This window comes from Pectinophora gossypiella, chromosome 9 (assembly GCF_024362695.1).
Source record: "Pectinophora gossypiella chromosome 9, ilPecGoss1.1, whole genome shotgun sequence".
In the NCBI taxonomy this organism is placed as follows: Eukaryota; Metazoa; Arthropoda; class Insecta; order Lepidoptera; family Gelechiidae; genus Pectinophora; species Pectinophora gossypiella.
In genome coordinates this window covers 15,407,150-15,423,133 of record NC_065412.1, presented here as the reverse complement: position 1 = coordinate 15,423,133, position 15,984 = coordinate 15,407,150, and the positions used below count along the sequence as shown (strand labels likewise).

The 15,984-nt window shown below is 39.0% G+C and overlaps 1 protein-coding gene and 1 pseudogene across 5 annotated transcripts in view; one reads left to right on the top strand and one right to left on the bottom strand.

Annotated features, from left to right (window-relative positions):
- Positions 1 to 15,748, top strand: part of LOC126369628 (fatty-acid amide hydrolase 2-B-like) — a 29,198-nt gene extending 13,450 nt beyond the window's left edge. For all 5 annotated transcript variants that reach the window (XM_050014140.1, XM_050014142.1, XM_050014138.1 and 2 more), the window contains exons 3-9: positions 1,932 to 2,151; positions 9,808 to 10,025; positions 11,076 to 11,205; positions 11,487 to 11,626; positions 12,042 to 12,182; positions 13,482 to 13,751; positions 14,405 to 15,748. In XM_050014140.1, coding sequence (XP_049870097.1) covers positions 1,932 to 2,151; positions 9,808 to 10,025; positions 11,076 to 11,205; positions 11,487 to 11,626; positions 12,042 to 12,182; positions 13,482 to 13,751; positions 14,405 to 14,707 — 1,422 coding nt within the window. In that variant the 3' untranslated portion in view covers positions 14,708 to 15,748. The remainder of the gene's footprint in view (positions 1 to 1,931; positions 2,152 to 9,807; positions 10,026 to 11,075; positions 11,206 to 11,486; positions 11,627 to 12,041; positions 12,183 to 13,481; positions 13,752 to 14,404) is intronic.
- Positions 115 to 1,352, bottom strand: LOC126369684 (uncharacterized; annotated as a pseudogene).
- Positions 15,749 to 15,984: the final 236 nt, after the last annotated feature.

Below are 15,984 nucleotides of genomic sequence, written 5' to 3'. Positions count from 1 at the left end.
TTTAAAAATCTTGAAACTTTCAAGGTAGATAACGATATTTTTAGTCTTTAATATAATTATTTATTATTTATTTTATTTTATTTATTATTATTAAGCCTTAAGTATAACATTAGTTTAAATGCAATGTCCTGCAAAATTGCATAAGCAATTTGTCTGCAGGATCACAGTCTCGCTCACTTGGTTAAATTACAATAATTAAGAATTAAAAAAATAGGTAAGTACGTGCTAAATTAAATCTAATAAATATTTTTTTAACTTATTTTCAAACATTTTTGTCTCATTTTTAATGTTCTCAGGCAAACTGTTGATGAGATAAGGTATGCGCTTACTTAGGGTCCTATCCCCATAATAATTGTATACTCTCGGAACAACCAGTTTGCCTGAGGCCATTGATCTAGTATTATACTTATTAACTATTTTATTTACTGTTACAGATACATTTGGTTTATTGTGATTAAGTACTAATAATAAATATTTATGTTTCAAACTGACAGGTAGAATTTTGCAAATTTTGAATAGCATTCTATAGTTATCTTTACATTTATTTTTAGTTTTTTTATTAACAAGGAGTTTTAAAAATCTAATTTGCATATTTTCTAGCTTTTCTATATTCGTTTTGGTTGTAAGACCATAACAGTTAAGAGCATAACCTAAGATAGAATCGACTAATGATTTGTATAAACACTTTAAGGTACTAGTAGGAACTTTATAGCTTAAATGGTAGAACTTACCCAATAATATTTTTAATTTACTATAAATATAGTTGACGTGATCAGACCAAGAAAAATGTTCATCAACTTTCATTCCCAAATAAGTGACACATTTAACACGTTCTATTGGTTTACAAGTACAATTGGTTCTACTATTATGAAAACATGTAAAAGTATGAGTATACATAAGATGAGGTGTTTGTTTGAGTGGCAAGTATGGCGAGTGTATTATTAGAAGCTTAGTTTTATCGGAATTGAGGACTATTCCATTGTCATGGGACCATTTGACAACCGCGTCCACATCCATCTGAACAAGACGGCAGGTCTCCTCGATGTCAGTGCCGGCACGCAGAGCACACAGGTCGTCCGCGAACATATGCGCAGTTCAGTGCTGCAGCACTCCGCACAGGCTATTAACGTGCATCAAGTAGCACACAGGTCCGCATCCGGACCCCTGGGGCACCCCGCACCGGACCGCTTTCTCGTCACTATACGTGTCACCCAATCTAACTTTATAAGAGCGCGAGGTGAGATAATCGCGGAACCATTTGTTCAGCGGTTCTCCCACTCCACACTCTTCCATTGCGTTCAATAATGTACTCGTTTCTAAAGTGTCAAACGCTTTTTTAAAATCGAAAAATACTGTCAGTACAAACTGTTTATTCGCTAAATAACCGTTAATCTCATCAGTAAAATTAGACAATTATTATTATTGTATATTTTATTGAGCTGGCAATGCAAGGTGCAAGTCGCCAAAACACAAGTCGTGCAGTCAACCTCGGAACTTTTATAAAATTTAGTATAAAAAAAATAAGTAAATAATTAAGTTTTATATAAATGTGACTGTCTTTATCGTGCCTCACAGCCTCCGTGGTTTAGTGGTTAAAGCGTTGGGATCTGGAGGTCCGGGTTCGATTCCCGATGGGGACATTTTCCAAATCACTTTGTGAAACCTTTGTTTAGTAAGAACATTTCATGCATGCACGCCGGTTTAGAATTTTTAGCTTTGAATTTTTACATATTTTCTCGCCTTATAGTTGTCTGGAAGTTAAAAAAAAGAAAAAAGAAAGTTACAGTTATAACTACTTTCTTTTATTTTGATATCAACACAGAATCATGGTCTGCATCATCCCTCAAAGTTTTCGTTACAATGTCACTAACACCCTGTTATTGTATTGTGCTTATCATATCTATCTGCTATATACACTTATTCCTTTACAGGTGACTTCAGAAGAAGTAGTATCAGCCTACATAGACCGATGCAAGGAAGTAAACCCTTACCTCAATGCTGTGGTGGAACCAAGATACGAGGTAGCTTTGAAGGAGGCGAGGGTTATTGACAAGATGATAGCATCCAACGATAGGACTCCTGAAGACCTGGCGAAGGAGTATCCACTTCTTGGTGTCCCTATGACAGTGAAAGAAAGCATAGCTGTTGAAGGTATGTAGACCTTTCTGTCATTATTTTTGTCATCAGACAAAAATAAAACATAAACTTAAGCTTATGACTATATCCCAATTTGGGTAATCAAAGCTACAACCATCGCAAGATGAGCTAAGTACCCAGGTAAAAAAAATACATACATTAACTCAAGCCTACCTCCCACCGGTTGACCTAGGTCTGCCCCATTGCCCAATGGCTCAAATTAGCTTCCAAACGTTTTTTCGATTCTGCTCCGCACCACTCAAATCCCCTGGTAGTTGCGGCTTCCGAGTACATTCCGCTTAGGGACGGTACTGAAAAGTATCGGCGTCCGAAGGACGTAATATACGATCCCGACGACCCGATTACTCTAGCCATAGAGGCAGCCAATCAGCTCACGACACCAAAAACTTCAGGACCCCGATATCGACCCCGCCGGCGTGGTCGACGTTTTCCCTCATTCAGCGCTTATCGCTATCGACCCGCTATGGTCGATTAATTCTTTCAGATATTTTTCCTCTCAGACGAAAAAGTAAGATGATACCGTGCTTCGGAGGGCACGTTAAGCCGTAGGTCCCGGATATTAGCCGTAAAAACACCTCCGCCAACCCGCATTGGAGCAGCGTGGTGGAGTATGCTCCATACCCCCTCCGGTTGATTGAGGGAAGGCCTGGGCCCAGCAATGGGACGTATATACGCTGTTTATGTTATGTAAAATAACACGTCCTGTTTTTATTATTATTTCTCTCTTGGTCCTCACCTTTTCCAAATTCAGATCCCTATCCGGTATATTTTATTATTGAAAATAAGTCAGGCCACGATAATTATATTATCATTGAAGTGAATCTTGACAGTGATCATTGAAGACTAAGATCACTGTCAAGATTTTTGTCATTGGCGCATTGCTACGAAAAAAAAAGAAAAAAAAGGAAAAATTAACTAAATGATTCATGATAATCAGTTGCCCGAGCAACAACGTGATCGAATTATTATAATTAAGGTCATTGCCGGATTACTATTATCGTTACCGGTTTGATACCGGTATTTAATAAATTCATTTTCTATTGCTATCATCGACGTAGTCAATAACAAGGAAATTTTGAATAAGTAGCTAGAAAACACACACAAAAAAACAAGCCTAAACCAATGACTGTCGAATTTATTTTCGAATTCAAGTTTGGATCATAAATGATCGTCACGTGCTCAGCGGTGAAGGAAAACAGCGTGAGGATACCCACATTCCCGAGAAATGCATTTTCGGAGGTATATGACCTTCCTTTCGTGGGTTGGAAGGTCCAGCAGGCAGTCGCTTCTGTAAAAAAAACCGGACCTGTCAAATCTTCAGGTTAGGTAAGCGGACCCTGTAAAAAACAGGATAATGCTAGGGAGATGATGAGGTATTTTTCTACCGCGTTTTATCAAACTGACAGTATAATTATGCTTTGCGGAAAACCGTTTACTTTAATACCTACCTTACCGATATTTTTAAGAGATCGTATTTATCAAGTCATGCGTATTACGTCTCTAACAGAGTAAATAATTTGGTAGTAAATAAGAAACAAGAAAACCAGTAGGACCATTATGTCATGTACTGTACATTTATGCCTGCCTCTATAAACGAGTTTGTAACACGTTTGTATAACGTAGTTATATTGAGTGATATACTGCCCGTTAAATAAGATTATGGCCACATTTTATATAAGTACTTTGTAGTTTTAAAAGTAATATACGTACTTAGTATGCTTTTTGACGTGACTTGTTTTGTTTGCCGCATAAGTATGTCAATAAATACTTTCAGAGTCCATGACAATCTCATCATGTGTTTATTATTCTTCGGCGAAGTTTTAACAAATTTAACATTTTTGGTCGAATTCTCACTTTGACTTCCAATAACTTTATTTTTATCTTTGATTTGACTGTTTTTCTTTTTTCACCTAGCGGTACATATCTTTAGCCATAGTTATGAAGTAAAATAAAAGAATCATTAAGAAAGGAATAGCGACAAAATGATCATTTCTGAAGTAAGGTAGAAAATCTAGAAAAAGGTACAAAATGGGTCATATCTCCTAAACCGTAAATATTCGCTGAACATATATGGGGGTGTTTCTAATAGCTAAGCCTTTATCCAATTTTTCATTTTGAACGTGAACTTCTGGGCCAACCCGTATATACACTTTAATACTATCGCCAAACTACAACCGTAGTTTGTTGGCGTCGCGCTCATTCACTATTTTTCTTTACCAGCATTTACTACAACTATACTACCCTTTAACCACTAAAATACTAAAAACTGACTTGTACAACACATAATAAAGTTGATAAACCTAACAAGACGCAACGCATCCCTTGTTTCTATGATCTGTAGGCTCTGCACGGTAACCGCACCGCGCGCGACGCGGATTATATCGAGGCCTTCGACCAATAACCGTTTGACGTCCATCTACGTAGATAGCAATTCGTATCGTTTATTGGTCGAAGCGCTCAATATTATTCGCGCCTGTCGCGCGGTTGTCATGCAGACCCGGCTGATAATGAAATCCGTCCGAGGAGGCAAAGCACCTTGGCGCAGTTGTCTTGCAGTTCAAATGCAGTTCACCTGCATTTAAACTTTATCACAAGAAATCAAACAAGTTGTCTTAAATTACCTGGTCAGATTCTTATAGATCATTCTTCTGGCAAAGGTCGCGTAGCTATAAAATCTGTCAATTTTCCTCATTTATTCGCTTTATGATGCCAGGGTAATCAAATTATCTTGTAATCATTGACATATTTCTTATTGTATGTTGATACAGTTCTGCTATGTTCTCTCTCTTTTATTTAAGAGCTGCGCTCTTGTCGGTGAAGTAGTCGTCATTCCTCTCTTCTTCCCGCCAAATCCTTCACCTCCTGATATGACGCTACCTGCACCTTCTCTTTTATTTGTTTCATAAATGTTCTCCTAGGTGTACCCCTTCCTGTCTTTCCTTAAATCCTTCCTTCTATGATGTTTTTATAAACAGATCGTGTCGTATCTGGTGGCCAATCATATTTCGTCTCCGGTTCTCTAGTCCTTATTATGGTTCTTTTTTCTTCTACTCTTACAGCACTTACACAGCTATGTTATGTTATGTATAATTTATTTTCTGACCTGCGAAGCTTGTAAAGTGACAAAACGAACTAGTTTTAAGTTTACGCGGTTATTATCATAATTAAAACACATAATAACGGGTTCTTACGGCATTTAAAGTAGGGATATGAGACTCTCGATATTTCGACACTGTTGCAAGTGCCATGATCACGGAATCAGTCATCCCGTTATTATGTGTTTTAATTAATACGAACTAGTTTTCATAATTTTACGGTGATCACCTTACGAAAAAAGTACAAACGACTTTGCATCTCAATCATTTGCCTCAATTTTTTTGTCATATTTCCCGGTGGGGAAATAAGATGATCCGTGCTTCGGAAGGCACGTTGAGCCCTTGGTCCCGGTTACTACTTACATCAGTACCACCAGGTATTACTGATGGAAGTAGTAACCGGGACCAACGGCCTAACGTGCCTGACTAAAGGAATAAATAATCGTAAAATATAAATTATTATTTTTTAGTTTATTATATGCGTGATATTACCATTCACTATTTGGTTATTCACTAGACTCTAATTTATATAGTACGAATCTAAATGGAAGTCATACTGAGGTATTCATTCACAGCTTCAACCAATCCGGTCGTAAAACATAAAAAAAATACAAAATGAAGACATAACATAAACATAAAGAGCGATTCCCCACTACTTACTGTGTACAGACCAGGCAAAAAACAGTTATTGTTATAATACCTACAATTTTATGAAGTTAAATCGTCCGTAGAGAGCTATTAACATGCGCCTTGACCCAAGTGGTAGGAAATTGCTTTATGTAAGTATTTATTATTATATACTTATTTGTTAGTATTTTTTTAAAGAACGTCTAGGGCCCTGTGTCGAGGTTTTTCTTGCAGCTTCTTTTCCACGGCTATACAGGTTGCGCGAAGCTATAGCAGTTTTAGGCGGATGAGACGTTCGTTATGTAAAAATTGACGATTCAAAGTGTAACTATGTTACCTACTGAATAAAGATATTTTTGAATTTGAATTTGAGTATGTAAACTTTTAATTTAATAAGACTAATGGGGTACAGATTCTTACTATAAAAGGAAAACGAAAATCTCCGTCCGTAAAGGGTAGATTACTCATAATAAACACTGCGGCTTCCGAATATATCCCGCTTAGTAACGGTACCGAAAAGTATAGGCGCCCGAAGTACGCAATATACCATGCATAACATAAACAACCTATATAGGTATCTACTAATACTGATGAGCACAATCAACGGAAGGGGGTATGGAGCATACTCCATCACGCTGCTCCACTACCATTAACGTTTTGAAATCCTGAAAACCACAAGACAAATTATTTATCTATAATCCGAATATGAGTTCAAACTCATATTCTGTGGTATAAAGACCGAGCCAGGATTCGAACCCGTAACATTAGGATGTAAGCCAGGCGTTCTCCGAACTGGGCTATCGCGGCCCGAGTTTATGTACGACCTTTAAAAGGTTGAGATGAATGAATGATTTTTCATACAATAAAAACCTTACCTCTTAAAGGTCATGGTATGATGCATACCTGCATTCGTAAATGCATTTCTTTTTACTTTCCTTGTGGATAATGGATGACCTGATCTTCTAAATGTCAAGATTACTTCACGTTTCATCAGCCCTTCACCAACAATGAATTACCAAAATTCTTCCATGTTGTATCGATATTGAATCGAATTATTAAGTTAAGTACAAACAAAAGACATCAACGAGTAGGTGTCTATAAATGAAGAAATTCAGTACGGTCACGAGTACTAATATGTACACACTTTAAAACCATGTTACATTAACTTTTCGGCCTCCGTGGTCCAGTGGTTGCGTTGGGCTCACGATCCGGAGGTCCTGGGTTCGATTCCCGGTGGGGACATATCACAAAAAGTACTTTGTGGTCCCTAGTCATTTTCTTATCCGCCGAACACCCGTTCCCGTTTTTCGTTTTTTTAACCTGAAGATTTGACAGGTCTGGTGATAATTTGAATTGATTCTGTAAATATTTTAAAACGTAGTAATACTATTTAAATTGAATAAAACACAAAAAACACCTCCCCGTTGTGAAGCAGCATGGTGGAGTCTGCTCCATAGCCACTGCAGTTGATTGAGGAGAGGCTTGTGCCCAGCAGTGGGACGTATATAGGCTGTTAATTTTTATATACTTATGTTATGAGCTCTCTTCTTCCCGCCAAATCCTTCACCTCCTGATACGACACGACCTGCACCTTCTCTTCCTTCTTTTCTTTGGATTTGGCGGGAAGAAGACAAGAATGGCGATTACTCCACCGACAAGAACGCAGCTCTTAAATAAAGAGAGAGAGATGTTATGAACTAAACAAAACGAAAAAAGTCGGAACCGACCGACTGACCGACGAGGAGAACGGCCTCCGTGGTCCAGTGGTTGAGCGTTGGGCTCACGATCCGGTGGTCCTGGGTTCGATTCCCGGTGGGGACATATCACAAAAATTGTGGTCCCTAGTATGGTTAGGACATTACAGGATGACCACCTGATTGTCCGAAAGCAAGACGATCCGTGCTTCGGAAGGCATGTTAAGCCGTTGTTCCCGGTTACTACTTACTGATGTAAGTAAGTAGTCGTTATATGAGCCATGTCAGGGGCCTTTGGCGGCTCAATAGTAACCCTGACACCAGGGTTGATGAGGTACTCTACTCCACCCACACGATAGAACAGAAGGGCAGGAGGATGTTGATGAACTTAGCAAAACGCTCATATTAATTACACCTAATAATTACCACCTGCATTACCTTGACGAAATTTACAAAATAACGTATTTTAATTACCCATCATGTTTCCTCTGCCGCTAGTTGATAATCTAGTACACTTAATGCTAGTGCTCACCGGGAGTTGTATCCGTTACATGATCCAATAATTAGCTCTGTTGCATTGTACTGTTACCTCCGTTCCATTGCACTCTTGTCTTACACAGACGAGCGGTTGAAAAACCGCGTCTCTTTTTTTTAAATAGCTTGAGTGGTACTTGTAAGAGCGAGTAGGACTGTTTGAGTTTGCGAGCTCCACTTTAGACCACACATCGCTAAGTCTCAACCTCAAGTTTGTTGTTGTAATTACGAATGTTGTGTGTACCTGTAATTGGAGCACATATACAAAAACTAATTTAAGACTTGTATTTTATAACTTTACAATATGTGTACTGTTGGTATCCCTATCTAAATAAATAAAAAAAAAAAACCTCATTGAATAAGGAATAATAACTACGAATAGGACGGCAACTCTCCGCTCCCCACCAGCGGCTGCGCCACCTCACAGTCAGTCTTACTTTAGTCTTCAATCGTATGAGCGCCAGACGTCCACACACACAGATGCGCGTGTATGATAACGTCTGTGTAAAACGAGGTTTTTTTTTGTATGAAGCTTTCGGGGTGTGTCGCTACAGCAGGCAGGATCGTGATCTAACGCACAATTTTTTTAAATAAAATTATCTGTACCTGGTGTACGGTCACGAGTACTAATATGTATACACTTTGAAACCATGTCACATTAACTTTTTTGACAAATTACACCGTAAGTCTCATTAAATGTCAAATATGATAGTGCGACAAGGTTCTAAAGTGGGTACATGATATTGCTCATGACTGTACCTACATCCTGCGGTCTACCGCCCGTCTGTACAGCTCGTCTGCCATTCAGTATCGTGTCATAAACACGTTTAGCAACTCTTGCGAAGCGCCTCGCGAACAGGATTCGCTGCATTCACTCTTATACAGAATACAAGCCCAGTGTACCTATTACATACTGTCATCACAATAGAAAATACCTCTTTCGCAATAATAGATTCAAAATCTTTAGTTTATTTTCGTTTAACAGAAAACTCAGTAAAGTGTAGGTACTTACTTAGGCTTCGAGACTGCCCTCAAGATCATGTCAATGTAACGGTACTTATATAAAAACATGGACTTGAGCATGATCTTGAGGGCAGTCTCAGCTGAGATTACATACATACATACATAAACTCACGCCTATTTCCCACCGGGGTAAGCAGATGCAGCAAATGGAATTCTATAGTCAGCTGAAATTAGTTTATTAATACCACCCTAGCAGCCTTCAAAATAAACCTGGTATTGATTTTTATACCGAGCATAAACTATGCAAAATCTCTACAAATAAAATCGCTAAACCAACAATCGGACGGGATTTGAACCCGCAGCCCTTGTCAAGCCGGGATGAGCGTGTTAACCATTCCACCACCACCGGCTTCAGACGCCGAATTTCTTAGCCGGTACCGATTTAGTGTCAAAAGTACTGAAATCATGAGACTTCATTCAAAACCATGCTCAAGTCCATGTCTTTATATGTATAAGAATGTATAAGAATTGACATGATCTTGAGGGCAGTCTCAAAGCTGAGATTAGTTTATTAATACCACGCCTAGTACTTGTAGTTTGTTTGTTTGTTTATACTCTTTATTGCTTTAAAATACAAAGGAAATTTACATATTATATTGTAGTTTCTGAGATTTCGTGATGAATGAGTCAATGACTCATTCTGATCATCTGATATAGATTTTTGTTATATATTCCAGGCATGAGCAACGACTGTGGTACCGTATACCCCTACAGGAACCCAGCTAAGCAAGACGCCGCCATCATCAGGCTAGCTCGAGCTGCTGGGGCCATCCCCATAGCGGTCACCAACACTCCGCAACTGTGTATGAACTGGGAGACTTATAACAACGTCACCGGGCTAACCATGAACCCTTATGACCAGAAACGAACCACTGGCGGGTCTTCAGGTGGAGAGGTGAGTGGAAAAAAAAGGATTTTTATATACTTACACACGCATCCCTTATAGTTAGGACCGAGCTGGCCTCCGTGGTCCAGTGATTTGAGCGTTGGGCTCACGATCCGGAGGTCCCGGGTTCAAATCCCGGTGGGCACATAAAATCACTTTATGATAGAATAGAATAGAATAACTTTATTCCCAAAACTTTGATCCCTAGTTTGATTAGGACATTACAGGCTGATCACTGATTGTCCGAAAGTAAGATGATCCGTGCTTCGGAAGGCACGTTAAGCCGTTGGTCCCGGCTACTATGTACCGACGTAAGTATTAGTCGTTACATGAGCCATATCAGGGGCCTTTGGCGGCTCAATAATAACCCTGAGGGTTGATGGAATTGGTAATCCACTTCACAACCCACACGTTAGAAGAAGAAGGACCGAGCTACGGTACTGATGCTTATATCAGAGCCCTAATCATGTAGTGAACATGAGCCCTCAGTTTTTCTATATTGACATATAAACTAGAGAACGGTTGAACCGATTTTGGTTTTGAAATGTTTGTCGTAGTCCAGGAGAGGTTTCAAGGAGAAAATGTGAAAAATGGTAATACAAAGTTCACCGAGACATCTAGTTTGTAATAAAGTCCATCATAATAGGCTAATTTCCAACTAGTCAAATCAGTTACTTTTTACTAAACGTTAAAACACAATATTACCTATGGAATTTGTATGAGAAAGCTACCTATGACATCATAGAAAAACGTGACAAACTGTCGCACTTATTATTACATTTTTCTTTATTAAAATTCATAAATAAGTTAAATAGAAAAAAGAAATCAATTTTTGTCACCTTTAGATTTGTCTTTATTTAGTAATCAGAATTTCATAATTTATCTTTGACCTAGGAAACTAGTCATAGTCATTTATTGATAATAATAATTACTACCCAATAAAATAATAATATTATTAAAATATATTTTATTAAAATAATAATTTTATTATTATTACTACCCAATTTACTTCCTTTGCGTATCTTCGTGTAACTAATGCTGGTTATCTTACAATTGCAGGCGGCTCTGATATCGGCGGCAGCCTCAATTATGGGCGTGGGGTCAGACATCGCCGGGTCCCTGCGACTACCGCCCATGTTCACTGGCATATTTGGCCACAAACCCACGCCCAGGCTTCTGTCCATTGAAGGTAAACTCGCGCGGACTCATTACAGGCTAGGTTCAAGTTACCATCCGAGAATACGGGTGTTAGTATAAAGACTAGGCAGATCAGGGTTGTTAAAGAGCAATCACTCCAAAAAGCAATATTGCTATTTGACATTTGCGCATATAAAAATAAATGCGCAATGTCAGGATGAGATTATGTCGAATAGCAATATTGCTTTTTGATGTGAATTGCTTCAATGTGACTTTAGCCCCCCAGATTAGAAACTTGCAATTTTTTGACGTAGATAATGTGTAAATTTTCAGGTCATGTACCAGACTGTCTAGACCCAGATTTCGAAGAATACTTCGCCTTAGGACCCATTACGCGCTATGCTGAGGACCTAACCCTACTTCTTAAGGTGCTGAAGCAACCTGGTGCTCCCGATGTTCCATTGGATAAACCTGTATGTTATTTCATCAGCTTAAACCTTTCTTAAAGACTTCGAAAAGAAAGCCGTGGTATTCTTCTTCTATCGTGTGAGTTGTGAGGTGGAGTACCAACCTCTTCAATCCTGGTGCCAGGGTTACTATTGAGGCGTCAAAGGTCCCTGACATGGCTCATGTAATGACTACTACATCAGTAAGTAGTAACCGGGACCAACGGCGTGCCGCCACGGTATTAGCCCTTTATGAACCACTGAATAATTGATATCACGTAATTTCCTAGATTTCTGCCCGATTAGTGGCAGTGGGCTCGCCTTTTATTATATGGGACTTAAAGATAGCTGGCGAGTAGGTGTAATATACACATCTGCCTACAGGCTTGATATGTTATGTGTTAAGTTTATGGCAAATTAATTCTATCACCTTCATTTCTAGGTGGACGTGTCCAAACTGAAGTTTTACTACATGAATGGAGACAACAGTAATGTGACTAACAAAATCGGAACGGACGTACGAAATGCTATGGAGAGAGCCAAATTGTACATCAAGAATACTTACAACACGGACGTTGAAGAGGTAAAAGTTTCAAATACAATGTAACAGCGTATTATTTATTACACAACCAGTCTAGAGACAAAGAAACAAGGTTTCAAATAATAACCAGCGATACGAAAGAAGTATTTATTTATTTACTCAAAGTAGAAAATGTACAAAACGTTACTTAAAGCTAAATACATTGTTTTAAGTTTACGCGGTTATTATCATAATATATAGGGAGTCTCATATCCCTACTTTAAACGCGGTAAGGACCAGTTATTATGTGTTTTAAAGCTAAATATGTCGCCAAACTGCAGAAGTCGACGGATTTCAAAGGAACTAGCTGAAGAGTCAGTCCGTGGTCTAGTAGTTAGAGCATTGGGCTCACGATCTGGAGGTCCGGTTTATATCCCGATGGGGACACTGTCGAAAATCATTTTGTGAGCTTCTTGGCTAGGACATTGCAGGCTGAATCACCTAATTGTCCGTAAAAGTAAGATGATCTCGTGCTTTGGAAGGCAAGTTAAGTCGTTTGTCCCGGGCTACCCAAAAGCCTTCACCAGCACACTCGAGCAGCGTGGTGAAGTATGCTCCATTCCCCCTCCGGTAGGCCTGTGCCCAGCTGTGTGAGTTAGTGTGATGTACAAATGTCGGCTATTTATGTACGTATGTAATACACTTGTTAAACTACGAAGAGGCACCTTGACATTAAATACTTACCTACTTCTAAGGCTTCATAAGTCAGACTTGAGTATTCAAGGTACATGCCAAATAAAAGCCTACTAGTTGAGACACCATGTCAATAAATAACGTTGGAAATGGTGGCGAAGGGGGGCGGATACCGGGTGAAAGCCTTCAGCGCTCCCCATTTGTCCGGCCAAGTGCAATCTGCGGCAAATCTACAATAAGTCATGTCAAAAAAAAAGGTGGGCGGGTGATGGTCGAATTTATTAAACACATTGAAAGAGGCAAACAAACAACAATGGGCTACAAGGAAAGAGAGGAAGGGGAAGATCAAGAAGAGCTTGGAACAGATTAAAGAGAAGGTGAACGTCGTGTCTTATAAGGAATTGAAACATTTGACCTTTGATAGACAAGAATAGAGAATGATGTGATGGTGGCCAAGGGTGTACGATATCGTCTACCTTTCCGGACAATCAGGTGATTCAAGCCTGCAATGTCCTTACCAAACAAAGGACAGTCTCACAAAGTGATTTCGATAATGTCCCCATCGGGAATCGAACCCAGACCTCCAGATCGTGAGCCCAACGCTCTAACCACTAGACCACAGAGGCTGTTTTAGAATTGATCATCTTTATTTCTTGTTTTCTTTTCCAGCTGAAGATAAAGAACATAGAGCATATGTGGGAGATCAGCGTCAGAGTGCTTGTAAACATTAGACACGTCAGAAACATATACACAGACCCTGAGAAACGTGACCAATGGGTCTCAGTGTGGCCTGAGGTGCTAAAGAAGATGTTCGGAATGTCCTCACACAGCTTCACCAGCGTCGCCTACGGACCACTGCAGAAATTCTTCGACGCGCTACCTAAAGGGTACTATCAGAATCTTCTTAAGGTCTTCGAGGAGATTAAAGAAGATTTTCAGGTGAGACCGAGATCTTCTGTCATTAGGGTAAAAAACTGGACTCTATTACTAAGACTCCGCTGGCCGTTCGTCCGTCTGTGACCAGACTGTATCTCATGAACCGTGATAGTCAGATAGTTGATATCACAGATGATATAATAATATTTCTGTTGCCACTATAACAATAGTTACTAATTCAAAATAAAATAAATATTTAAATTGGCTCCCATACAAATCCTTGATTTTTAAACTCGTTTTGGCTCTATATTAATAACGGCAACAGATAGACGCTTGAAATATTCACAGAATACTTAGTTACTTTAACCCCTTAAACGCCGGAACGCGGATCTCGACCAGACACAATGTAAAATCTATTGTGTCTGGTATCTCGGCATATGAGAGGTTAAAAATAATATAAGTATATAGATAATGGTACGGAACCCCTCGTGCGCGACTCCGACTCGCGCTTATCCGGTTTTTTATATATTTTATTTAACTTTCGGCAACTTCAGGCCTATTGTCCTAAATTTTTCGCGCGGCAACCTAAGAGCGCGATAAGTTAAGTGCGCTTCAGACCAGTGAGATTTAGTCGACGGCGACGTAAAGTAGTCAGCAAGTCGACTGCGACGTCGCAAGTGATAATAAAACTAATCTTAAATTCTTCTGTTTTTCAGAAAGCATTATCAAACGATGCAGTGTTGCTGTTCCCAACGTATCCCTACCCTGCTCACCTGCACTACCGCGTCTACTACAGATTTCTTAACTGCGGATACCTGACGATATTCAACGCTTTAGGCCTCCCCGTCACCGCATGTCCAATAGGCCTCAACAGCCAAGGCCTCCCTGTAGGCATCCAGATCGTAGGCAACAAATGCAACGACCACCTAACAATAGCTGTTGCCAAAGAGTTCGAGAAGGCTTTCGGTGGCTGGGTTCCACCGAACCAAGAACTGATAAACTCTGTCAAGACTGCTTAGAAATAGATTAGTTTGTTTATCGTTTGTAAATAGTCATGTGTTATTGTTGGATTGCTTATGAGGTTTAAATGGCCTAAGGCTTTTAAGACTAAAGATGACGCAGGTGCGATCGTATATTTTAGGGTAATCTTTGAATACCGATGGTCATTCTCATTATTAACGCAAAAATATCTAGAACCCTAAGTTTTAACTGTCTATTTGCAAAAAGAATAAAGATTTTATTATATTTTTACGTTCGCCCTTCTGATATTGACTTCGGGTGTTCGAAGAACTACCTTTTAGGGCGATTTCTTGAAGATTTGCCGAAACCCTCCTATAAAAACACATTCAATTCGTCAGGCCAGCTTTATTGTGTGCCGTGTGACCGGATCTTCAAGTCCAATTTCGGTTTCGCCAGCCACATCAGAGCCCACCACAACAACGTCTCAGGATAGATATTTAGGAGTCGCCGTCGCTGAATACGGTTTGGATGACATTATGATGATGATAATGACTAGTCTGAAAGGATTGTATTGGATAGAATCGGCCAAAAGTAGGCCTATATCATACAGCTGAAAGTGTTTGTTGTAAAGAGATGATTGCCCTATGCTACGGCTACACAGTAATCGGGTCAGCGGGAGCACATTTGGCCTTAGTTAAAACTTTCTGTTATAAGTTATAAGTATCAGAATCGTGCTCAAATAAATCGTGTTAACGATCGTCTGTGTCCAAAAACGAGTGGTTAGCTTTACTTTTGTATATTTAAGTAAGTATGTATCTGAGTTAACTTAATACCTATTCATAATAAATAAATAATAAGCACTTTTAAATCACAAAACACTATAGCAGAGTAAAATTGGACTTGTAAGTAGTTCGTGACTTTTATAGCTGTTATAAATTAGAATTTTTGCTTCGACATTCTGCCTACATCTTCATCACAAAAATCTAAACTAATGACGCAATTTTGTGATAGTAGGTAACTAGGTATATTATAGAATTATGTAGAATATCATTATTTATGTCGAGTATTTTTACACGAATTAAATGAGTACCTACACTTTTTTCTATAGTTTTTTTTTACCTTCCACCCACCACTTTTGTCGCCTATACGACTTTAAATTATAAGTATAATGACCCATTAATCATTATAATAATAATCATCATGGACACAGAAGATCGGTACATCGCCCATTGTAACGGCTCATCTTATTAGAAAGGACGCCATGATTGGCACAAAAATGATACGTTATATGCTCAAAAAGATTGATTGATTTGATTTTGAAAGAAAAAAAAACTCG